The sequence below is a fragment of the Diadema antillarum genome, unplaced genomic scaffold (genome assembly GCF_040938485.1).
Source record: "Diadema antillarum isolate AM-2024a unplaced genomic scaffold, OU_Dant_1.0 seq00000765_RagTag, whole genome shotgun sequence".
In the NCBI taxonomy this organism is placed as follows: domain Eukaryota; kingdom Metazoa; phylum Echinodermata; class Echinoidea; order Diadematoida; family Diadematidae; genus Diadema; species Diadema antillarum.
In genome coordinates this window covers 430,405-457,006 of record NW_027271655.1, presented here as the reverse complement: position 1 = coordinate 457,006, position 26,602 = coordinate 430,405, and the positions used below count along the sequence as shown (strand labels likewise).

Below are 26,602 nucleotides of genomic sequence, written 5' to 3'. Positions count from 1 at the left end.
AAGGCCTGTGACTTCTTTGTTGTTTTTTGTTTTAATCTCCTTGCTGTCTGCAAGTGCAATGGGTAAAGAGTTTTGTCATTACACGTACCTGCTTTAAATGGACAGTCTCCGACATATAGTCTGCGGTTGCTTCCACTGAAATGGAATAAAAGGATTCATGAAATCTTGCAAAACATGAATGTGAGGCAAGTCTTGAAAATGACATTGAATAGCAATAACAATGATTGCTGATGCTATAAAGCAGTTCTACTGCCTTGAAATCTGATATATTGACATTTCAGACATCTATGACAGGCCAAACTTGCTATGTGCTATAAAGATGAAGCATTAAATGTACTATCCCTTAAAATTGCTCTGAATATCTGTTGACAGTGTACATGTAAGTTGGTATCAGAATAGCACATGTCAGTTTCACTTGTTGGCACTGATTTTTAATTGAGTTTCCTGTCTTTTTTTTCAACCATTAAGCCAAAAAACATCTCCAGCTTCCCTTTGACATGAAAACCTCTTTTCAGGCAAGTACTGAAGTTTAATGTTGCATTGTCACCATGACATTGGTGCTACAACACAGCAAGTCAATGTGGAAATCATAGAATTAGCAGTTTTTCACTCTCCCAGCTGAGTACCATATGAATTGTGCATGTCCTACATTTTATTTGCACAAATTGATTTCATTGTTTCACTTACAAGAACACAAGCAGTCAGTCCAATGGTTTGATAATTATATAAAAAAGAAAGAATCAGATGTAAACAATGTGTGTATAGACCATATATAGGCCTATTGCAATATGGAAAATGTACTGTATTTCTAAAGACATGCATAAGGTGCAGTACTGCGATTCAAAAATTCATTTCACAAGCTACATGTACCCTTGCTGTACAATGCTCACAAAAGTGCAATAGTACGAGAGTCGAATTTCGGCTGTGTCGAAGTAAAACAGTCAGTCCCTTTTGTACAAAATACACGTAGTTTACATCACTTGAGCCGAAGAAGATTTGTCTGGCATTCTCATTACATTTAGAGGAGAACAAAATAATCGGCATGTCGCAGAACCCCGTCCCTGGCCTGCTGCAGGTAAGCATGCACACTCACCGTACCGCTCTGCACGCATGTTGAATACATACACATGTATGTATACACACAGCACATCGATCCATGTACTTTATCCATACACACAGCACATCCATACTTTATCCATGTCAAGCCAGAACTCCTTGGTCAACCAATCGCTGCTTTAATATTTTAGTGACAGGCCAAGTGGGTGGAGCTTGTTTGTGCGTGCCCGGCTGGCTGTATAGTTTTGTTCAATGGAGGTAGGATGGGCCTGGGAGAGTGTTTGTCTCAGGGTAGGTTGACAGAGATGGCTACCTATGTTGCACCATAGACATAGCACATGCACATTTTCTTTCTGCCAATTCCATGTCATTCAAAATGCACACAAAATTGGCACATCAGGAAATATCCCATGTTAATTAGCAGATTAACTACCATGAGCTGTCATTTTTCAGCTACGGATAAATAAGTTTTTGTTCATCATACAGTAAGAACTTGCCACATTCTACCCTAATGAGGACTCTAATCTTGTCCTTAATAATGTTTCCTCCTTACGATGATTCCTTGACAGTTTCTTGTCCACAATCCCGGTGAGAGGGCTCCGGCCCAGGATGAGGGGCCTGCCATCGGGGAGGTCAATGGCCTGAGGGGCGTCAAACTCTCCCCCACCAGAGACCGGCTCCAGCTTACACAGCTTGGGCATAGCGTTCCTGAGATATCAGCAAAGTGGTAGCGGGGACACAGCAGACGATATGGACAGAGAAAAAAACGAACGATAAAGAGGATGGAAGAAACAGAGAGAGAGAGAGAGAGATAGACAGAGCAAGACAGACAGGAAGAAAAGAAATCAATTCAAAGACTGAATTCCTATATCGATGAATACATCATCACATAGAATTTATAAAAATCAAAACTGCAGTGTAATGAGTTCTTCTGGTCGGGTTTGACCACATTATCTTGAATCTCCGCAGACTTTCATTACCACAATGACTAATTTGATTAACGTTACATAGACCAACTGAATCTAGAGGAACCACCAAAGGCTTTAAAACATTGATCAGTCATACCAGATGTTGGTTGTGCAGTTCCTGCAAGCTTCTGCTCTTGCTGACAGCACCAACAAAAATCTTGCACTTGCACAATCAGCTACACGACAAGATCTAAGCAACAACATGGACCTCTGAGCTCTGCTCAGAGAAGAAGTGATGCCGTGGTAGAGGCAGAGCCCGTAATGAGGTTTCACTTTCAATCTGCAATGTGATCTGGCAAGAGTTCAGCCATAGTCACCTTAGGACAATCGTTGGGGAAGACAAGCTGGAGCAGAAGTCGTCTGTGCCACAAGAAATGAAAGTTAGAGGATTCTACAATACAATATCATGGAAGGTTGTGCCAGCTCGCTCATACTGATTCCTAACAACGTATAGACCCTATGCCGTGCAACTTGCTAGCGCGAGAGAGTGGCTGGAGTGGTCGGTATGCGTCCCCGCCAGATTCGCAGCAGCCTCCGTATTTCTCGGCGGGCTCCTCTCGATCAACCCGCCACCATTAGCAGCACCGCAAGCACGTGGACTCGATAATGCGCAGACGCACTGCCAGTGTGCAAAAAGCAGTAAGCGCTAAGCAGCGGTCGATTGGGGACCACGCAGGCTTGTTATGATTGCGCAACGTGAAAAAGGCAGTGGCATTTTCAACCCGTGTACAAGCAGGTACGGGTAATCTACCGTACGTTTTACATGAAGGTGACCCCCTAAAAGGTGATCCCAGCATATCACATCAGGACGTACTTTTGAATAGGTGACTGCAGGCGAGGTAGGGGGACGTGGAAGCCGAATTATCTCTTACTTCTCTGTTGTAAAGTTGTCTTATCCTCTGGAAAACTAGTTGGAGCGGGTCTCTTGAAACCATACCACTCTTCAATCTAGTTTAAAGTTTCGTTAGGCAGTTCGATCGTCTACACCCTTTTTGCTGACAGTTGAGGTAAATCTTCTAGAGTTCTACTATTAAAATGTCAGACACCGCAAATATAACCCTTCCCTCGTCGACGTACAGGACTCCCTCGGGACTGGCGTACCTGAAAACTCCGAACGGCATTCTGGAAATTCTGGAATCTGTAAGTCTGTTTAGTTGATGATGGTGATTCCAACTGAGATAATTACGATCATGATGATCAACACCTAAAGTTGATCGTATAACCTCTACAGTCGATAGTATAGACTATAGCCAGGCTCTAGACTGAACTTTCTCTCTCTTTTTTTTTTTCAGTGTCAAGTTACTTAAAAGGGAAATGGTATTTACATTTACAGAGTGTATGCACAACATTTTTTTTTTCATTGTAAAATTTATGTACCATTTCATATTTCTGTGACTCGAGACATAGTTTAAAATTTCTCAAATGTGAAGTTTGACCTGTTGTCCGTGATACAAGATTTCCATCAATAAGAAAATTAGATGAGAATAGAGACATGATATTATTTGCCCTTTTTTACCCACTGAACTGTAAAGTCTCATACCGTACAAGGATTGAGGGAGAGTTTTAAGCTGCTTACATTTGTCATGATACTTATGGATGCCAATGATGTACTGAAAATGCTGATACCATGAAGAAATTTTGACCAATAGAATAGCAATAAGGTACACAAATTGACCTGCCAGGTGAAATGAAAATGTATGCTTTTATTTTTGTGCCAGCTTCTGGTTGCGGGGAAATGCGCTAAAATTTCCACCCCATGAAAATTTCCACTTTTACAGTAACTTAATTGCTTAGAATCTACTCACCTGACATTGACATTGACAGTTAAATGGGGAGCAGGCTTTTGGCTATTGAGGACTACTCCATTAAAAGCATGTAAATTGACAAAATAGATTATGAAGAAAATAAATTCTTAGCTTTCAATCAAAATATATGTGTCATCCTGATTTATTGTTGATGTTCCTTCGACATAAAACTGAGCAAAGAGAATGGACAGGGGTTTACCTAGGTAAAGTATAATCTAAATTCCTTAAAGGGTTTGACTTTCCTCTAGGCCTGGACAGTGCAGTGAATTTTGTGACTCATGAGGCATGTAATCCAACATCTTTGATTTCTGTATCATGAAAAAAAAAAAATGTTTTCTGTACAGCAGCAAACACAACAAAAATCTGCAAAAGTGTGGGAAAACACAATAATGATGTGTGGCTTTTTTCATTGCATTGCAAGCTTAATTCTTTTGAAAAGATACCATTCAGAAGATGAATTTTTGTTGTTTACATTCTGTAGGGATAATTTAAGAAGAAAAATGATATAATTGTATGGATTGCAGAATAATTTTGTGATACAACTGTCATATATAGGCAAGGAAGAGATGTAAAATCTATTTTTATTTGCCTTTATTTCATCTGTGAACAGTAAAATCTTAATTGAATAAAATGCTACATACATGTACAAGGATTATCTTTGATCTAGAATGATGTTCATGTTCTGGAAAAAAAATGAAGCTATTGTGACCCAGTGGATATATGACAACAGACTGTCATTTTGAGGTCTGTGGTTCAAGTCCCCTGGCTAGAGCAGTTGTGCCTCTCAGCAAGACATTTTGTCCTTATTGCCCAGTCTTTCACATTGATTTTGAGCATTTTTAAATCCTTTGATGTGCTGGTTTTTTGCCTTTCAAGTATTCATGCTCCTTAGTAGCCATGTAAAGAAAATCAGAATGCAAATATGAATGATACAAATTTAGCAAATCGTTGTGCTGAATGCTTCAACAATTTTGTTGACTGCATTTAAAGTCCACCATAAAAAGAAAAGGCTTGAATACTGGCAATGATATAAAATAGTATAATAATTTGTAACACTATGCTGGTAAATCTGAGCAAATTCTGAGAAAAGATAGAATTCCACACATATTTGATATTAAAGTTTGATGCGCTGTTCTTAAAACGTAGTCAGTATGCATTGACTATTATGTTTGATTTCAAAATACTTGAAGCTTTGAAAAAACTGGAAAGCTTCTTTCAAGCTTTTCTTGCATTTTTTGTTGAAATTGTCAAAGCTCCAAATTTTGAGGGATTTATGTTATGTCTAATTAATGTTATTGTTTCTAGGCAGTATTAGAATATATGTTTTTATCCAAAATGGTCTTATTTCAGTTCATTCTTACTGTAGCACAGTACTTTAGCTTGTAATCAGTAAAGTGATATGCAATAATAAATGAACATAAAATCATGATAGTTACATCACATTGCTAAGACTATTCCTAATCTGGTTTTGTTTTGGTTGTGACTGGCATTGCTATTTCACAAAAATGTGAACATTTTAGAAGTCATAAACTTTTTTTTTTCATTTTATTTGTACTTTCTAATGAAACTTTCTCTGTTGATTTCATTCTTTTGTTAAGTCAACACCAATATGGAGTGGCATTGATCACCAAATATTCCAGTGGCTTAAAATGCCAAGAAGAAATACCAATGATTTTGTTTGGATCTAGGTTTGATATACTTTGGCAATCTGTGAAACAGAGTAATGATAGAAGTTGCACATATGGAAGAACCAACTTTCTTGTCCGCTCCCCTTCCTATTGCTACGTGGCCTCATGTCTCTGCAACATGTGTCCTGTGAGTCCATGATGCAACAGACAAGTGATAAGGCGAATCCTACAGTCCAAAAAGTTTACAAACCTCTGATAGAACTGCATATATTTATTCAAAGACTTACAGATAATATTGTGTGTGACTGCAGCCTGTACCAAGATCCAAATGAGCAGAGTTTTGACCTTTGACTGATTGATTAATTAGTAAACTCTTTGGCCTCCTATTGGTTATAAAATAAATTCCAGCCAATATGCGCATGCAAGATAGAAAGTAGCTGTTGTGCCAATAGATGTGATGAAAGGGTGTGAGTGTTTGATGGGATAATCTGTTAAGGGCATCTGGAACAGAATTCCACCTGTGGTGTGTACGCCAACACTTCTCAGCCAGTGGGCTGCAAAACTCGTGCGCATGGGCAGCAATGTAGGCCAGATATAAAATGAAAAGGATTCATACTTGTTTAAACTGGGCTTCAAAAAGATTTGGATCAGCCAAAGTGAACCTCTGGTTCAAAAAGTTTGGGTGTAAGCAGTGTGATTACCTGTATGTCTTTCAGATGCTCATAATGATAGTGTCAAGTGGTATATAATATGTGAAATTTATCTTATAATTTGCATAATTTACTATGTTCCTTCTCAGTCTTACCAAGTATACATAGAAATGAATTTTCAATAGAATTGATTTATAATTCAATAAGCCAATGTCATGTACATAATGTAGGTCTCAAAGAAAACAGAAAAGCAAAGAGTATTTATGTAATTTTTCTCTCGATAATTACTGATTAAGATGACATTTAAAGAATACATAATGTCTCATATATACAAATGTAGATTAAAGTTTCCTTTCTTGAGCACTGGTTTGGCAAAATGAGATGACTTATTTTACACTTTGCAATGTGACTCAATATGATAGCATATTCCGAACAGGTTTACAAGATCCCCTCCCACGCTCATAATGATTTAGCTTAGTAAACAAGTTATTCGCTGTGTCAGTTTCATGGCTTTGATTGGTGATCATACAAGTAGTGTAACACACCACAGCTGTATTCTGGCCTTCATTTGTAACTTACGATAAAATCATATCAATTATTTAAATTATTTTGGAGTCATCTGCTTATCTTCCTGAGTGTGTTTAGAGGGACAGTCTCTCAAGGTCAGATGTGCACCTGTTAATCATAATTAAGGTACAAGTTGGAACTACATTGTAGGACTGAAATCAGAGTTAGGGTTCACCCACACCCTAAACACAGTGATAAAATATTGATTCATAGAAATTATCTGCCAGTACATTATGTTCATTCACTGTGCGAGTGCTTACAGTGGAAATTGAAGAATGCCCATATTTAACAATACGAATCTATCAGAAAGGATTCGCATGAATTCACGTTTGGCGATTCTCATGGAAAGTTGTGTACCTGTAAATGTTGCATGCACAACAAAGCCCTAACTGTCTGCTACATAGGCTTTGTTAGCTGTACCATTCATTTGGTACCATTAGAGGCCTTCATTGGTTTGAAGTGCTAAAGCCACAGAAAGCATAGTTGATAGAGATTTGCACGGTTCACATCACATCAATTGCTGAATTCAAAATGCAATATCACGCTGCAAAATAAACCTCATCATGCTCTCCTTTTAGAATATGACATCATTGGTCCTTGTTTACTGCTCCTTCACAATCAGAGATTTCTGACAAAATGCCTCACTCATTTCACTTGTCCCTTCAAAAGGAGGATTTCGGCAAAGCAAAGACATTGTCATCTATGTCCGCACATAACATGAATATATGTATGTAAAATTTTATGAATATTGAGTGGTGTGTTTGGAAATGTCTGGAAATTAATAATCGCAGGGTATTGTTTCTTCCGAAACAGCGATTTATAAAAAGTTAAATGAGGTAAAAAACTACTCAGTCATTCAATATGATTTTTCATAGGTGAACTGATATCATCATGTCACATCACTACTGAAAATTTGAGCCATTTTTCTATAGTCACTAAATAGTGGAGGTATGAGAAGGAAAAATTTCGGTGAAAATGTGAAGTCCAGATTCGATGTGCCTCGATTTGTATGCAAAATGAAAAGGGCATTTTAGGGGGTTGATTGTACTCTCACTTGTCTAGAGTCTGCAGTGTTTTGTTGTCAAGCACATGTTTAGTATGGGAGTATGGGGGATAATTGCTTTCAGATATAAAGAAAGGTGTTACTTACTCTCTTAGCTAGTACAACATTTCTAACTTATTATGCAGTGATGTTCGTGGATAATTGATTGCAGTATTCATTTCTTGAATTCAACATGCCACAGGTATTAGCTGGATTTCTCCTTTATGAATTCATCCTTAAAAGTGATTTATATTATACTCTCCTGTGTAATTTATACATTAGCCAGCACTCAAGGAAATAATATGTTTTTATTTTCCAATTGCTGTTGAACACACACACACACACACACACACACACACACACAACCTCTGCATTCATTATTAATTACTGGTACTCAAGCATGACTGATAAATACTTTGGCTGTAACATCCTGTCAAAAACAGAATGGATGCTGTTCTCCCACCCCACCCCTGCCTGAACTGTACTTATTTTTCTCCTGCTTGTGTGACTCTTCCTTGCTTTGATGCAGGTAACCTGTATTGGTGCACTGATCAGCATCGCAGCCACAACTGACCGCCCCAGCGATGAGTCCTCCTACTGGCACCTGATGGCAGCCTGTGGTGCATTCGGTGTTGTCACGGCGATCATCATCATCCTCTATGTTGCTGGCATACCCCAGAAGACTACCAGGTTCCCCTGGGGCATGTTGGTAGGTGTATGCATCTTTAAAGGAACTACCAGTATGCAATGCAAATGCATGTTTACTTTTGTTGATTCATGATACCCGCAACATCACTTATATGTGGTCAAATGAATATTTAGATTTGTGCCATATATCTTCTATCAATTTTCAACTATTTTTTAATAGGTTACTTGGATATATACCTCCACACACACACACACACACACCCCCCCAAAAAAAAAAATGATTCCAAACTAAGATTATGTTATTGGCATCATCTGTCAATCATTGCTAATGTACTAATATGATTAGCAAAAGACTATAGGAATGTTCAGACGGTGATCCTTAACTTCGAGCATAAGCTAACTTTGAGGATAAGCTCTATGGTCCGCAAGTGTCACATGGACGATTTCATTACGAAATCAGTCATTTTGTTGACGAAATGGCCATTTTGTCAGGAAATCAGTCATTTCGTAGACGAGGTAACATTTCATCGGCGAAATGACTGATTTCTGACGAAAATCGACCGTGCGACACTTGGTGCTCCATAGAGCTTAGTTATCCTTGAGGTTAAGGATCACCGTCTGAACGTAACTATTGAAATGCACCATTCACTAAACTGAGCATAACTCGCATATTTCTGTGCTACTAATATGATTAACAAAAGGCATTGCAGGGGAAACATGCAAATTATGCTCAGTCTAGGGGAAGGTGCATCCTACAGGGTGAGTCAAAAAAAAATGTACACTTAGAAAATGGCAATTTATTCTTAAAAAACAGCCATGAGATAACAATTATCATACATGATTAGAAACCGTAGTAACTTTTGATGCAATAAAAGTTTTGCTCCTGAAAACAACAATTTCATGGGGGGGGGGGGGGGGGATTTCACTCGAGGCATGCAGCAAGTGATTTGAATGGACTGGTGTTTACTTTTTACAGAGTTCATCAGTAATCATGGCTTCACATCTATGGGGAAGATGCTCCATTCAATTTGTTTTTGTATCTCTTTGCCTATCAAAAGAATTCTTTCGCTGTGCTGTTCAACAGTGTCACATTAGCAGCACAGTTATCAGTGCCCAACCTTTTAAGAGAAATTGATACTTACGAATAACAATGCATGGATACAAAGGAGCAGTAAGTGTTGTGGACAGTTATATATGTGTACATTGCACCGTGACTCTTTATTCATTGACTGGCAATTTTCATTTATTTTTTATTGTATAGGAGTTGTTCTACTGCGCTGGTGCCTTTGTTGCCCTGATGGCCCTGGCTGCTCACGTTGCTGCTAATACCTTTGGCTTTGCTGGTCTCATCATTGGCACAGTAAGATAATGTTCTTGTTTTTGCCTTTGAATCTATCACCAGTGCAATGTTACATAGTTACAAACTTTGGATAAAGTTGAGTACTTCTTACTCAATAATTTAATTGTTCCACTTGCAGGAGAGCATACCTTATCTCTGTCCAGAAAAGTCACATGCAATCATGCACTTTGCACCAACACACACATACACACACACACACACACACACACACACACACACACACACACATACACACACACACATACACACACACTCAAACAACAATCACATATTCAGAACAAAAGACACCAGGCTGACACTAGCTCTGAGTGTAAGTCACATTCCAAGTGTTGGAGTCATCAACATTTTTGTTTTTCCTTTCCTTCTTTAATTGATGGAAAATTCTTGGCTCAGGAGAAGGTTTTCTTTTTCCTTTAGTTTTTGTATTGCGCGTTATTTGTCATGTCCATCATATGATCCAGCATGAATTCTCTGCATTGTTGGTTTCCCTCTAGATTCTATCGTTCGTTGCCATGGTGGTCTACTTTGTCGAGATATTCTTTGCCATCCGTTCCTGGAAGCGCACCATCATCGCCGAGACTCTGCGTCTGGTTGAGGAGGGAAAGCTGGGCGTGAGTGCTCCGCCAAGCCAGGCCATGAAGGAGAATAACACTGTCTAGATTGACGAGGCATCACCAACCGACTGCATGACCATCCATTGTATGACCACTCTTACCATTACCATGAATGAGTTTCAAAATCAGTTGCGCAGTAATGACTATTCCAAACTTCTGTACGTATGATTATTCTTTAGCATGTAATGCCCATGTAAAGATGCTTGTTGCTTCTATCACTACTAACACATTTTTCATGTTAGCAATTTTTATATGTTTCCTCCAATAGTTCACGGATGTGATCATGATTCTTAAAAGGAAAAATCTCATTCCAAAAGGTATCAATCATTCATGATCAATCCTCTAACTACAAAGATGCATCACAAATTTTGCCAGGGCACTGACACGCCCCTGTGGTCCACGTTCAGGCTATTCATGAAGCTCAAGATTTCTTCCAAGATATAGGTAATAACAGGATTTATTAATGGTTACTCTGATAGAGTAGTTACTCACATGGTGATTCTAGTTGAATGTGCGTCTGGTATGCAATGCAGTGAGCTGTAAACCTCAATACCTGCGAAGAAAAGGTTACGCTCCCTTCTGTGGCTAAATGAAAAATGATTTCTTTACAACAAATTGTATCACTTTAGAAAATTTCAAGTCAAACCACAGACATAGCTATGTCATTCTTATTTCCCAGGTCTAGTCATGATGGAGACAAAATCTGGAGCAAAAATATTTCATTGCTCACAACTTCTCAGATTTTTAACAGTTGTAATACATTTTCATACTTTGACAGATCAAACACAGAAGGATTTGATGTCACTTTTTTTTTTTTTTTTTTTTTTGGGGGGGGGGGGGATTGGCAGTTGAAATTAACATCTTTTTTTTTCCAGAGATAGAACCTTTGTTGATGCATTACAGGGTAGAAACCACAAACCCAAGATGTAATCTGCAATTTACCATGAAGTTACGTTACAATTGATGATAATGATCTCACCATTACAGCATGGCCGTGATGTGTGTGAAGAATGATATACTTCAGAGTATTAGAAAGCTTTGAGATTAGAATCATTGTGTTAGCCAATGTGAGAGTAGATAAAACAGTGGATCAAAGTACATGTATACTATTTGCGAGAAGAATGTAGATTTGCTTGATCAAGGTCTATCCAGAAAGACTTGTTCATGCCACAAGAGGACAGGATATCTTCTAATTTGTCTAATTTGTCTTCATCAATGGAATCCCTATCTCAATTTTATATTTAAAAAAAAATGCAATGGCAATTAGAAGAGAAAATGTATGTGTGTCTTTGATAGTAGCCAACTCTGCCAAAAATTGTTACCCTGAAATGGAGCCATGTCTGTTCATTGTTCAAAAAAATTATGTATTCATTTCTGAAAGCAGTAAACACGACAGTACTTTTTGTATGCAAGCTTTTTACAAGTGACAGCCCTTTAACAGAGCGAGCGAAAAGCCGCGGTGCTCTTTTTTAAACAGAGACTTATGAATATTTATTTTTGTATATTTGTAAATAGTTCCATATTTATGCTGCACAGACAGGGCTTTGTCACGTACTTGTGGAATTGCTTTGCAGAACTTGAATGGTCGACACAAAATACTGGTAGTCTCCATCATTCTTTCAACGCTAATACTGCACTTCATACCCCCCCCCCCAAAAAAAAAAAAATAAAAAATAATAATAATTGAAAAAAGATGGGGCTTATTGTGAAGATTTTTATTAACAAGCAGAACATTCTTGTGTTACATTGTTCTTCAGTTCTTCCTTGGGTGTTGGAGTGAAAACTATGTTTGTCTTCCTGCTGGAAATGTATCAAAGATATAAAATGGTGAATTCTTACTTAACATGTATGATGACTCAACTGTTGCATTTATTTTCAAGTTAAATGATTGAAATAAAATTTTTGAAAAATAGGTGTTTGTATTCATTTGTTTATTCTACAGTTTAATCCCACTGTGCCATGTATGTATGTATCTGTGTATGTAATATGGTTTTGAGAGGCAGGGACTTGTAAACAGCTTCATGTACAATAGCTTTGTGTTTTTTACAAGATGACATAATGAGGCCCTTTGTCACAATTGTGTAGACAAGTACTTTTGCATGCATTTTAATTTCGCTAATCTTTGCTCTTGCGAAGTTCAAGAAATTAAAATGCACACGAACATTCCTAATTTTACAGCGAGGTTTGTTCTGGAGGTTTGTAATTGCAAAAATGAAGTACAAGGTTTGTTATTCCGAAGATTTATTCATCCAAAAATGAAACTAGAAATGTCGCTATGGCGACTGGTATGCCTCCGCCATTATGCATGATTCTCCTAATAGGTCCAGATAGTACATGTGGACAATGTGTGATTACATTTTCACAAAATTGGCAAAATATTAAAACGACAAGTTTGTCACAAATGTGTTAAACATTCACCTTCCTTGACCTACAGTAGGTTTAATTGGATGAATAGGAGAGCATGTATTTGGGAGTTAAGGACTTTAACTTGACTTTGACCCATTCATATGTTTATGCATTGAGTTATTTTCAAGGTACGGAGAAAAAGTGCAATTTCTGCATTGAATAGTAAATTGTTACCATTTTCATCTGGCCTTTGACCCTAGAATTCATAAAATAATCACTGTCAGGCAGAACATGCATAAATATGTAGTACGTTTCAAGATAACTTGAGCCACTTCCGAGATATGAAGGAAAAGCTTATTTCAGCACTTTCACTTGATCTTATACCTTTTGACCTTTGAGGCAAAAACAAATTTAAAGAAAAAAAAAAACTTTTCCAAAGAATCTCTATTAGATTATGCATGCATACACCAAGTGTAAAAAAAAAATAATCCTGCCAGCATTGCATAAACATGACAGAAATAGTAAAATTTTGAAGTGTTTCCCTTGACCTTTGACCCCTGACCCCATGAACCTTAAATTTTCTAGACAATCACTGCCAGTCAGTACATGTATATATACTATGTTCCATGAAGATACCTTGAACAATTTCCAAGGTACAGAGAAAAAAGGTGAAGTTTTAATATTTTTACTTGACCTTTTGACCTTTGACCTTTGACCTCATGACCCAAACTTTCACCAGAGAATTTTAATTGAGTAATACATGTATACACTAAGTTTCAAGAAAATATCTTTAGGCATTGCATAGATATAGTGGAAATAGTGAAATTTTACGTATTTGACCTTGACCTTTTGACCTTTGACCTTGAGCATGTGCACCCAAAAGTTGATAGGCACAACTTCACCCCCTAATACACATACATGCCAAGTTTCATTAGGATACCTCAAAAGGTTTTGATAGTTACCCTGTCCACAAAATTCATTACGGACGGACGGAAGGACGGACGGACGGAAGGACGGACGGACGGACGGACGGACAACCCGAAAACATAATGCCTCCAGCACCACTTCGTGGCGGAGGCATAAAAATGTTCATTATTCTGTAGGCTCATTAATCCAAAAACAAATAGGGTTTGTAATTCCAAAGGTTCATTAATACGCACCTTCTTTTCATGTTCAGATTGATAAACCTTTGGAAGAATACACTTTTTTTCATTTTCAGATTAAGGAACCTTTTGACTAACAATTGTTACTTTATTTTTTGGATGAAAGAACCTGATGAATTTTGAACCTTATTTTGTTTTCCAACGAATCTCCGGAATAACTAACATCACTTTTTGCTCACATTATCCATCAGAAGTCTGACCAAAATACATTTACTGTGTGTAAGTGAATGGTAGACATATTGAATCATCAGCCAAGTCTGTGAAAATAAAAAATAATAATTCATATGTGTTATTTTCTGTTTATGCAGAGGTTAAACATCGCCTATCATAGGTCAAGTTTTCTTCTAAGATCGATCTATGTAGAGTTGACTGCCAATTGTGCTCTGAGACAAAATAGTTCATCTTTATCTCTCTCTTAGCCCAACTTTTTTTTCCTCCTGCACAAAGAAATGTGTGCATACAACATGGCATGGAAACAATGACACAAATACATACAAAACATAGCTGTACCATGGCACTGGCACACACACACACACATCTGAATATAAAACAGCCGCATGGACATAGCACACAGTTTAGCCCACTCTTTCTATCGAGGACCCCCCAAAAAAAATAAAATTAAAAGAGGAAACATGATGTATCATGACTTACATTTTAATGACTCTTCACTGATTGGAAAAGTGACATGTGATATGAAAAATAGATGAGTGTGTATCTAGCAAACAGTCCACATGCTTCACTGTGAAAAATATGTACCTGGAATTTTAAATAATGGCACATATTTACAGCTAATTTGAAAATATCAAATGTCAACAAATATCAACAAGACAACATGATATGACAAGTTTGCAGATACATGTATCAGTTTATAGACTTGCTACATACTATGAAGGAAAACATCGAACACATTTCGATCAAGAATGGGCTTTCTGAACTGAAACAAATCATGTGTGTTTACTTATCTGAAGACATGATGGACACAATATCAACAGTTTTGCCGCATGACAAACAATTTGAAACCGAATAAAAAGGTAGATAACGGCAATGACAAGCATCACAAACTTTTACATGATCTTCAATTTTCCTTGCTGAGAAATTCTGTACTGTGATGTTGCTTTCCACTCCTTTTGGGAATGCTAATGTCTGCATGATCTTACCAAAGACAAATTATACATCATCACGAAGAGATAACCACACAATACATGTACAGTGTACACTGTATATCTACACTGCCCCTGATTTGCTTCCTCTTTTATTGAAATAAAATGCATAAGAGCTAATTGGAATTTCTTATTCTTCTTGTACAGTACATGTATTCTTTACAACTCCACATAAATTATCATACCTGCCAACCCTGAGACTTAATAAATCTGAACAAACAGAGAAGAATTATCTAAAAATCTGAACTTTCTAAATTTCATATACTTTACTATTAACAGATATTTCCCAAACATCAGTTCACACGCTGAAATTAATGCATTTTCTTTTAGTGAATAAACTGAATATTCAGATTAAAACTTACAATTGGCAGGTATGAATTATAAGACAACATTACTGTAAATAACCACTGCAAAATACAATAGTTGTGTCAGTCTGACATGATTTACAAAAGAGTATTAGATTCTGGTACTTCTTTGGTCAGAAATCTACAGCCCCCCCCCCCCCCCCCCCCAAAAAAAAAAAAAAAGAAAAGAAAAGAAAGAAAAACACCAACATTGAAAAATAAAAACAAATGACACCACACAAAACGGCAAGCATTCACAATACTTTGAAGAATGTTTTGTGACAAAACATTTTTTTTTAACTTCGAATTTGGTCAAAATTTTGGTTATGTCCAATGTGACATTGCAAAAGACATACATATCAATATCCTTTGAAAAATATTTTTTTCCATACTTTAGCATCACTACCTAAACAAGAAAGTCTAAAACAGAGAAATACAGACTCCTGCAGACTGCAACATTCTGTAAATGTTTACTGCCTGATAATTTGCTGTTTATTTACAAAATGATGTGCAGTTTTATGATTTTATGACTTCTCATTGTGTGCCTTTCATTTTACTGAGTATTTGAAATCCATAAATTCAATACATGACATGCTTACAGGATACACATCTTATCAATACAACACATAAATTAATATTCTAATATATATTTCAATTCTGCATTGTGATCAATATAAGCACAAGGTAAATCAGTTGCAACAGATTTGATTTGTACAGTTCATATTTCATTTGCTGTGATTTGATTTCCCTTGACGAACATAGTATTTACACAAAAAAAAAGTACACAAAATCATTTCAACACATTGAACACATTGAAGTAAATTTTATTTGAATCACACAGCAAGAAATATACGGATGAGATCCTGACCATTGTATGTGAGGTGAGGTATAATGAGGTGTACATGCATTGATTAATGAGTGATGTAGTTATAAACGATCAAATTGTTATCAATGTTGTATGTGAGATAAATTGACATTCAAACAATATCAAAACAAGAAATAAGTGCAATTCCTCATTCACTTCCTACATATGTAAATCATCTATCACTTCTTACACAAAATAAAACACTCTATGAATAATTGTGACTATATCAAATAACAAAAAGACAAATAATATGTTTGGAGTATGCAGGGAGATGTGTCAGACGCAGACTAAACGAATGGTCTAGACATTTTTGACAAGCAAATTTCAACATTTAAACTAAAGATAAGATGCACATGGAGACATACCGTAATTACAGTCAACTGAGCATCATGTGGCATTTAGTGCAGAAAAGGGCACATTCTTTATCATGTTGTCATGAGCAATAACCTTTGAATACTACAGCTTGGTCGAGACGTGTTGTCCTCTCCATTTTTCTGGGAGCTTTCATGCCCTACACAATGTTGATCATCACTCTCATAAAATAGCCAAGTAAAGTCCCTGTAAACTTAAGCAGTGGCCCATATTGAACCATGCAAATCACTTTAAAAACATACATGTGCACAGGCATCAAACCACTTCGAATACAAGAAGGTAGAGTATATGACATCAAGAGACAACAAATGCAAATAAAACACTGTTCCACTTTTATTTGCAGAAATTAAATCAATGAATCATGCTGAAAGTTTTGTTCTGCAATCTATTTCTTTTCAGAGCTTAGAATTATGTCCTGCCAAGTGCCCGCAAGCCTGCAGGCACTGAGACACAAGTTGCTATGGTTACTTGAAGTGAACAATGGAAACAATAGAATACACACATCACATATGAAACTTAATGACACACATGGTCTTTTGTTCCCCTTCTTAATAAGTACGGAAACACAGTCAAGCACTTAAACATGCCTTTGTTACTACAAGATTGAGAGTTATGGGATAAAGAAGAGAAAATTGCTTCTGTGCGTGCTTAAAGGGGCGGTATAGTATTGGTTGATGTGAGGATTCATCTTTTGACTTTTTGCAAGATACTTAGAAGCCACTTTATGAAATGTTAAAGAGCATACAATTCTAAGTTTGAAGTGGCTGAGATATCCAAAAACAAAGTACAGAAAACTAAGTGATCCTAATAAGAGATGGGTCCCACCTTTTATTAGGATTGCTTTGTTTTGGATATCTCAGCCATTTCAAAACTAATTTTCATCAAATAAACTTTGAATTCTTCTTAGAATTGTGTGCTCTTTTATATTTCATAAGGATTTACTTATCTCAGAAATCATCATCAAAAAAATATTGGGAACCATCCCATCTCAACCGAAACTGTACCATCCCTTTAACAGACCTATGTTAGAATGGATGCCTTTCTTTGTTCATGCTGTCACAAACAAGTGTTAAGTCTATAGCATGACATCACAGCCAGCACAATGTCATCCCTACTGTGTATGATGCCAAATGCTAAATGTTAAAGGGCAACCCAATCGGCAGACATGGATATAGAACATATCATCCAGGAAATAGCCATTATGATCAGGATATTGTAATGAAGTCCCTGTGACTATCTATCACTTCGGATCAGTCATTACCAGTACATATGCTAGCACACACAATCATGTACACGAATGAATGAGAGACAAGAGCAAAGAAATCATGTTCAGGAATTAAAACTCCCTCCCATAAATGTTTAAGACTTACATCAATCTGCAGTCTTTTGTCTGAATTTTGAAGATATGCAGCCACCACGGTCAGAAACATGAAATCTCTGTAAGGATTGGCCAAGATTTGGTCCTCATTATGAGACAACTGATGAAAGGAACAGTAGAATTTTAGCCAAAATTCAATCTCACTTTAGTGCATTGTAGTCCTGGTTTTATAGTGGAAATAACCCATAAAAGACTGACTGCACAGAATTTTGCTTTAAACAAAAGGTATATATACAAATGTCACTAGTTTCAAAATTCATGGATACTAAATACTGCATGTGGATGAGAAATATTGTACAAACAGTCCTGCTTATAGTCCTTGATGCTGAACAGTGTCTTCATGATGAATAGACCACTGTAAGTTTGATGTTGCCGGTAAATATTCCATCACACCTCCCAATTCTGAAATCAAATTACTTGGAAAAAAACTGGAAAAAAATATTTCAAAATCGGGATTTTTTTTCTTATTTCCCACATGCCACTATAATGTATTAGCAGCAAACTATAAATGTTTGAACTCAAGGACGAATAAGGCTTCTTCTTTCCTGACGGAATCTTGTAAATAGAATATTGTGATGAATCCTTAGGTGAAAAAGAAGATGATAAATGGCAAAATTCACAGTTTTTTTTTTGTCAATTTAATAAACAAAAAACAAGACTAGATGAAACGCCTGTACCAAATGTAGTCGCACACTATCACATTCTTCTACTTCAAGCTAAGTCTCTTTTTCAGTCAATAGTCTTTACAGATCTTGTGACTGACAATTTCTACCTAAGACACCTTTTCCTAAGACATCTTACAATTATCTGTGGCAGTGATGCTAGGCAGGGAGCCAGTCCCTGAAAGCAGCCTGCATTGAGATACATTCATGAGTTAAAGTTGGCAGAATTCCTTTGATCTGGAATTGGGAAGACACGGTGACTGAATGATACTGGTGGTAGGTGTGGCTTGCTATAACAACAAACACTTACACAAATAACAAACAAAAGTGTATAAATTGGGATAGATGAATTGGAGCTATGGGCACTGAAATATGAATTTATCGAAAACAGACTTAACACATCACTTACTGTATGTACAAGATGGTAAAAATAGATCGGTGGCTAAAATGCTCACTTATTGTACAACTTTTAACAGTAGACATTATATAATACCCTTGTGAATTGTTTTTAAGTGAGAAACACCTGAATGCAGCTAGGATGCCCTCTCTCTTGAGACCCATCAGTAGTCGACATTATACTGGGCGTTTGAAGTTTGCCGCGTCTTGTTCTCGCGCCATCTTTTGCTGGAGTACCAGACGCCCGCTCCGTAGCTTGCCACAGCAATGAATCCAAACACCTTCAATGTAAATAGAAACATCATTAATCATGTGAATTTCTCTGTGAACCTGATGACATATATTATGTAATATGACATAAAACAAGAAAGAGGGATTCAATTTTCACACAGAAGGACAAAAACAATGGTTACGATGATAAAATGTTAAACTTTTTTTTTTTAATATTAGTATTCCTTTTTTTTTTCAGTTCTAGGGCACTAATAACAAGGAGATATTAATTAAAAGAAAAAAAAACTAGAAGGATTTGTTCCATTCAATGTTACCACCAAATTCAATTCAGGATTTCAAGATTTCAAGTATGGCTAATTTCTTAAAAATTAAGAACCATTTCTCTGGTTGCCATATCGATCCAAACTCTTGAGAAGACAGGCTTGGAGCAAGGAACATGAAAGCCAGTTGAACATTAAGCATACAAGCATCGTATTTCTGTCCACTTTAGTAGCAGCTTACATAAAAAAAAAAATCTTTATGTGTCCTGTTTTTTACATACTTAATAATTGCCGCTGAAAATATTGACAGGGACAGTAAACTGCTGCTCACTAGGTTTGATGTGATTTAGGACTGATCCATAAAACATAAGTGGCTTCTTTTGTCAAGGCAATTTATTGACATCTGCTTTTCCATGACTCGGAGCATGGGCGAAGCAGACTATGGTTTCTTTTCTTTCTATAGCAGTGTACTGTGGCTACACACAGATTACAGATGCCACATACAGGTCGCATGTACATCATTGCTGCCTCTGTCGACGGCTACACTGCCTGCATCCCAAGAACAGCATGGGATGGATGTAGGTGTATGCAGTCAACAAGCCCCTTGAGATTTCTCCCAAGCTTGGCGAGACCTTAGGGGGCAGGAAGGGCTCCTGTCAAGCCCCATCTACAAGCCAAAGTTGGGTTCTAGACATTCCACCCCATTAATTGGAAGTGCTTGGCTATCTTACACTTCCTAAATATTATGGACAATTACGTCAATCATTTGTAATTTCTAAGGTTTGGGGAGTACATTGACTTGAACTGCAGCATACAATGGTAAAATTGTACAATTTTATTTTTCAGAGATTAGAGGTAATTCTAATGAGAAAAAAAAAACATGAGGAAAAAAAATTGTGTGAAACTGTCAGAATGTTACCACAATCAAATACTAGTACAAATATTAATACACATACACTTTGTATATTACACTTCTTTTCCAGTTGACCAGAGAGACTCAAAGTGACAAAAACAACAACAACAAAAAACCTCTATAGAGGCCATACAGTTGTATGTGTATTGTGTTAATTTCTTTTTTAGTCAATAGCTCACAAAATAAAATAAATAGAATAACACGTCGCAAAAATATTGCTCTTTGTGATAGAGATGCAATTTGTATCATTTTCAAGTAAGAAAATCATTTAGAGATTTTCTCTTAAAAAAGGATCTTATAAAGTCATTCCATCACTGTGATTCTCGACTGGGTGTACTTGTGAAATTGTCCCAAAAGGCATAATTTGTGGAATGCAGAGTACATTGTCATAATACAGAACCACGGATGACAAAGGATCTGAGATTGCCAACATGACGTTTTATCTATATGATACATAAATACACTATCAAAGTATGGTATATTCTAGGACAAACAAGACTAATGCTTTGGTTATAAACATGAATGGTCAGTCACTTGATTTTGACTTTTCCCAATCCGCACTTTAGTTTGTGTTACAGTCCCTTTGTGTAAATGGCACATCCCTGAACCAATCAGATCCAAGAAAGCACTTTTCTTTGATAAAAGGATACACATTCATTTCCCTGTAACTTCAATTTTAAATGTGATCAATTTAATGGTATAAAGGTTACTATTTCATTTCCTCACACTTCAGATGTATCCAGCTTTTTCTGCCTTATAAATTGTACAGGACTCCTCATACTGATAAAGAAAAGATCAACTTCATCAGGCACATATGCTGCATACAAATGCAGTTATAGTCTTCAATGCATAATACATTTATAACTAATTGTTTTCTAGTCTAAAATTTGATCTTTGATGTTGACACACATTCGTAATGACCAAACTCAGTTATTTGATGTGATGTTCTTGTACGAGTATTAATGCACAGCCTTGATACTGTTATGCAGGCAACTCCCATTAGATAACAAAGTCCTCAAGACCTGCAGTTTTCTTTTGACATATCAACATTTTGTTGTAACGGAAGGGAATTTTACACAATACATGTTAGTTAGGATAATTTTGGGTCCTGAATTTTTACTTTGTTGTAACAAAATTTGGTTACAATTTGTGTTGGTTTAAGAGGAGCACCTGTACAGCATGTACTATTAAAATATAATATTGTGATATTTCTTCCAACAATAAGCAATGGAATACAGTGTACATGTTACTTGTACAGTGTATGTCATTAGTCAAACAGAATTGTTGTCATGAGAACTTCTGAGAAAGCTTACTAACAACCCCATATAATTCTTTCATAAACAATGAAACACTAGCAAAAATGGGTCTCGTATTAACTTCAAACTGGTGCATAAATTATCATGTAAATCATCTAACAGCCTATGGTGCTTCAAATATTCAAGCTTTAAAATGAGTCCCGAAGTTGTGATGATTAATCATAGTCAAAGTACAGCTTAAACTTCAGTGACGGGTCAAATCATACTCGGTAACTTCATAACTAGTGCAGTCATTCTAAAGAACTTTACAAACTTCATTGTGGTTTGGAACTAGTTGCAGTAATCTCATGCTGTATACATCTGTAGATTCAAGCACAAGCACTTCACCCTTAATGCATCCTTTCACCTATGACAATGCATTCATTAATCATTACCACAAAGAAAATAAAGGGGACCACTCACTCCCGAAAAGAAATGATGGACAACTGCCTGCTTTTACCACATAATCCTTTTATATCATTCTTTTTGGGAATTGACCTTACAAACACCTTCAGGTCTCTGTTTATTCAACCACTTTCTGAGGTGTTTTAGCAGACCTACATATTTGTTGTTTTTCACTATGGTGAACTATCTCCTTCATCAGCATTTTCTCTGTTTGGTTTTTATCACACTTTAGAAACTAGAGAAGCACTCTGAGAGCGCTGACCTCCGCCAAGCATGCAGCTCATTTCCACCACTGATCTTGTTCTGCCATAGAGATATCAGTGATTTCCACCCACTATAGCATTGTGTGTTGAAAGTCACCCGAGTTCCTAATATAGAAGCCTTTGTTACGTCATAAACCCCCATCTGCACGGCGCGCCTCGCCCTAGCAGAAACTAGAGCACGTACTTTAGTGCGCGCATGCAAACCTCAAATACGTGCAGCCTGAACTCCTAAGTTCATTGACCCTACTTGTCAAAAATATCAAAAATCCTAAATAAATTCGCCCAAAATTCTCGGATCACTACCAAAAGTTAATCATTTGTTACTTGTGTCATTCTCAACCTTTCCTGCAAGTTTCATCCCAATCCGTTTACTACTTTTTGAGTTATTTTGCACATGGACAAACGAACTAACTAACGAACAAACCAACGGTAACAAAAGCATAACCTCCTCCCTTGGCGGAGGTAATAAATGATATGAAATGAATACGAAGGGAGAATAAAGTGTGAACATCTGTGACAAAATACGATATTGCTGCACTAGAGCAGGCTTTCCACTGACACAGTTGTCACTAAACAAGTTACTGTAGCACTCGATCAAATTACAGCTCGCACCTTGCAGAAAAACAAAAAACAAAACAAAACATAACAAAAAAAACGCATAGAAGATGGCTGGATATATCATGAATTCACATAAATCAATGTATTCTTAGTTAAGTCTATAATTTTGCAATGATGCAAATAACAACAACACCAAAGAGATAGACTGGGACATGGAGTAGATGATTAGGTACTTACTGCTGATGCGATGCAGACTGGACAAAGTATACTGATGATCAGTGGAATGCCCAGAGCTATGTAGAGCACGATGGCTGCTAAACAGTGCAAGACATCCTGTACAGACATGATATAAAGAAATATTATAAGTGACTGACTCACTGAGTCAGAGCCCACATAGAATTGAATGTGTAGACAAAGTATATTGATGATCAGTGGGATGCAGGGAGCCTTGTAGAGCATGATGGCTGCCAAAAAACAGTGCACAACATCCTGTACAGACATAATGATATAAAGAAATAAAGTGACTTACTCAAGTGAGTCAGAGCCCCACGTAGAATTGAACTGGATACAAAGAAAGAAGAATGACCGAGACTCGCCAATCACCCTTCACGGACTTTTGTGTGATCAGAAATCAACCTTTCACTTCCAAGAAACCTCATTTCTGTACTGTTGTTTGGTGCTGTATCTTTTCATTTTACAAGGCTCACAATTCATTATTATTGCCTCTATTACAGAAAGTAAAAAAAATTCTTTCATTTTCTTTTTTCTTTTTGAGCTCTCTGTTGTCCTATTCACAACTGTTTGTTTTGGTTGCATAGTTTTCAAATGACTCTAATTGCTAAATTCAGGACTGATTCTTATACACATCTTAGGAAGAATAAAGTTCAGTTTATTTTCTCTAAAACTGGAAGATTTCTTTCTGATTTTCTGCAGGTTTTACGAATTTAACTAGTGGCATCCAAACCTCCTCCAATATACAACGTGCATTAGAATTCAGAGGTACCATTTTGATGTTGACAAGACAATTCTGCATGCAGCAAAATTCACAACCAACTTGGTGTGTAACTGCTGAAAAACCTTGTGAAGCGGACGGACTGAATATATTTTGCATTAAAAACAGTTCTTTGATTTACTGCACTATGACACAAACTCAATCAAATCAATTCATACATTAATTACATGAAACACTGCTAAATTTTATGAAGTCTTTATAAATCCAATGTATACAAGTGATTTGTGAGTAAGTAGACTCGCTAAACATATGGCATATATATACAGGATTTACTCTCTCCCTTTGTTCATAATGGCAACATTAATGTTGTCAACAAACTTCATCATAATACAATGAGACATTTAAGGTACTGTAAACTGGGGGGACTTTGGACAGGTGGGTGACTTTGGACAGGAATTGTTTCACTTGCATTTTTATTTTGCTGTTGGTTTTTCTGAAAATATTTTTGTAGGTTATGAAAGGGGGATATGTGAATATTTGAATAACTGCACTTCTCTTGTATATTGCAAGCAGCAAAATATTGTAAGTGAAGCTGTTTGAACTGTCCAAAGTAACCCGCCTGTCCAATGTCCTCCCAGTTTACGGTATACATTACAAATCCATAATGCCATTTAATTACACCATACCATATAGATCTATTGCATGTAGATGCTAGCATACGTACTGTATACATTGAATATTTTGCGAGGATTTTTATTTCGCAAAGTTTTTATTTTCACAAATTTCGTGAGTCAGGTGCTATTCGTGAATCTAATTGTAGACATGCACAAATACTATCTGTGATCCCGACACGAATGTGACGGGCATGCATTTATTCCTCTCACGAAATTTGAAGGGGAAGTCCTGATTCATGAAAATTAAGAATCGCTGAATACATGTATATGTTGTATATGGTAATCAGGGCAACTTACCGCTAAAAACCAGTTAACCTTTGTGACCTTTTTGTAGTTGTCTGTGCCGAACATGAAAAAGATGACTGTGGAGGTAAGGAATCCAGCCAGTGTTACAATGAGGAAGAGCACCGACACTGCCCCACCCGCAGCAAAGCAGATTAAGAAGAATGCCAAGAAGGACCAGCCCTGTATGAAAAGAAGGAAATAATGCTGTATGCAATACATTTTGCATGAAGAAAGACAACACTTCGTTAGACTTGAGAGACAATTTTGCCAGCAGTCGGGTGTGTGATTGAGAACAAGTGAAGTCCTTTTCCTCTCCAGGAGAGAACTGGTCTCATCAAACTGCTCATATTTCATATTGTGGGAGGGCACATATTTTTGCAAGTTTACAATTTTGCAAATGTGAGTCAACTTGCAGAATTTGTGAAAATGAAAACCATAAATTTATCTATCATTTCCAAAAATGACACCCTAACGTTACTTGCTTAAACATGCTTTTTTTGTTCTTCTTTTTTTTTTTAGGTGCAGTTAGGACCCTTCTTCGATTCCTTCTCATCCCTCTTCTGAAAGTCCACCCTCTAACGTTAAGTTTAACTAAGTTTAACTAAGTCTAAGGCTCTACAATATCCACAGTTATAACTCCACAGGAGATCTTTGGGAGTTCTCCTCATCCAAGATCCAAGTAAGATCCAATTGCGGATCAATTAGTGTGTATCAATTAGGGATCTAACAGTTACTACTGTATCATATTCATAGGGAGGGTCTATAGTACACTGTACGTTAAAGACCTAACCAACGTTAGACTCTTACACAGACATGGACAGGAGGGAGGCGTGTACGTACACACATACAGTAGACACTGCACAAGATAGAATCGACTAGACTAGATTCGAAGTCAGGAACAGAGTTCAAATTTACCATTTGCTTTGCCTTAAGGATTCCATGAATTGAAGAAACATAGTTCATGTCGAATCCACATTTGCGTCCTTTGTCAGGGGGGCCTGATGATGCTTTACCTGCCTCTCCTACTTGATCTATATCGGCCATTTCTTATTCAGCTTTTTGCACAAACCATTGATTGATGCCAGTGACAGAAAGTGTAACGTTAGTGTGTTGAAGCAGTGTTACATACATTTGTATACACAGCGGATCGTGTGTACAGTGTGGGTGTAAGGTGGGCCATGGGATTCACACACTGAGCTCGTATCTCGTGTGATCTCGTGTCGTGTGTTCATTACATAGCCTTTGTCAAAGACCCTCTGACACGAGCAGTGAGTCCCAGTATCGATTTTTCAGACCCGGAAAAAAAAAAGATTAAGTACAATTTTGTTGTTGTTATTGTTGTTTATTCGTGTTTCAGAAGCGTATTGAAGCAAAATTAGCTTGGGTAACTTTTTTTTTTTTTTATTGGCCTTATTCATTTATTTATTTATTTCGTTTTATCTATACAGGGTGGCCCCGTCAGTAATCTTCTTCTTCTCCTTCAATAGGCTGAAGATTCTTGCAGACTGTGCTATTGACATTATAATACAGTTTATTTACAGATATTCACAAGCACATAGAAAATTTGTAGGAAAACATAGGGGTCATCCCACGAGACCGACACCCACGAGTCATACGGTCCACGAGACCGACATCAATAATAGGTTCATGAGTCATACAGCCCACGAGTTATACGGCTCAGGCATACAGCCCACGTGAGTTCGACACTATACGCACCAAAGGCTCATGAGACCGACACTAAG

General features: G+C 36.9%; 3 protein-coding genes across 3 annotated transcripts in view; 1 reads left to right on the top strand and 2 right to left on the bottom strand.

The window, feature by feature from the left end:
* Positions 1-1,757, bottom strand: part of LOC139738702 (bifunctional polynucleotide phosphatase/kinase-like) — a 36,625-nt gene extending 34,868 nt beyond the window's left edge. Inside the window, exons 1-2 of the mRNA XM_071649337.1 lie at positions 1,610-1,757; positions 89-135 (exon numbers count right to left, since the gene is read on the bottom strand). Of these exons, the coding sequence (XP_071505438.1) occupies positions 89-135; positions 1,610-1,757 (195 nt within the window). The remainder of the gene's footprint in view (positions 1-88; positions 136-1,609) is intronic.
* Positions 1,758-3,059: 1,302 nt separating this feature from the next.
* On the top strand, positions 3,060-10,492 carry LOC139738711 (uncharacterized). The gene is made up of 4 exons (XM_071649346.1): positions 3,060-3,164; positions 8,246-8,425; positions 9,626-9,724; positions 10,219-10,492. The coding sequence occupies exons 1-4, from the start codon at positions 3,060-3,062 to the stop codon at positions 10,381-10,383; spliced, it is 549 nt and encodes a 182-aa protein (XP_071505447.1). The 3' UTR covers positions 10,384-10,492.
* Positions 10,493-18,615: 8,123 nt separating this feature from the next.
* On the bottom strand, positions 18,616-25,949 carry LOC139738710 (CKLF-like MARVEL transmembrane domain-containing protein 5). The gene is made up of 4 exons (XM_071649345.1): positions 25,776-25,949; positions 24,873-25,040; positions 23,187-23,282; positions 18,616-19,305 (listed from the first exon to the last, which is right to left on the bottom strand). Exons 1-4 carry the CDS (start codon positions 25,902-25,904, stop codon positions 19,189-19,191), a joined length of 510 nt encoding a protein of 169 aa, XP_071505446.1. The 5' UTR covers positions 25,905-25,949; the 3' UTR covers positions 18,616-19,188.
* Positions 25,950-26,602: the final 653 nt, after the last annotated feature.

Bases quoted from the DNA above. Each gene is read 5' to 3' on its own strand.
- LOC139738711 (XM_071649346.1), top strand. From the start codon at position 3,060: ATGTCAGACACCGCAAATATAACCCTTCCCTCGTCGACGTACAGGACT. The intron at 8,426-9,625 runs GTAGGTGTATGC...TTTATTGTATAG, and splicing joins GGTTCCCCTGGGGCATGTTG to GAGTTGTTCTACTGCGCTGG. The intron at 9,725-10,218 runs GTAAGATAATGT...GTTTCCCTCTAG, and splicing joins CTGGTCTCATCATTGGCACA to ATTCTATCGTTCGTTGCCAT.
- LOC139738710 (XM_071649345.1), bottom strand. From the start codon at position 25,904: ATGGCCGATATAGATCAAGTAGGAGAGGCAGGTAAAGCATCATCAGGC. The intron at 25,041-25,775 runs GTAAATTTGAAC...CTTTTCATACAG, and splicing joins TCCTTAAGGCAAAGCAAATG to GGCTGGTCCTTCTTGGCATT. The intron at 19,306-23,186 runs GTAAGTACCTAA...TTTACATTGAAG, and splicing joins CAGTCTGCATCGCATCAGCA to GTGTTTGGATTCATTGCTGT.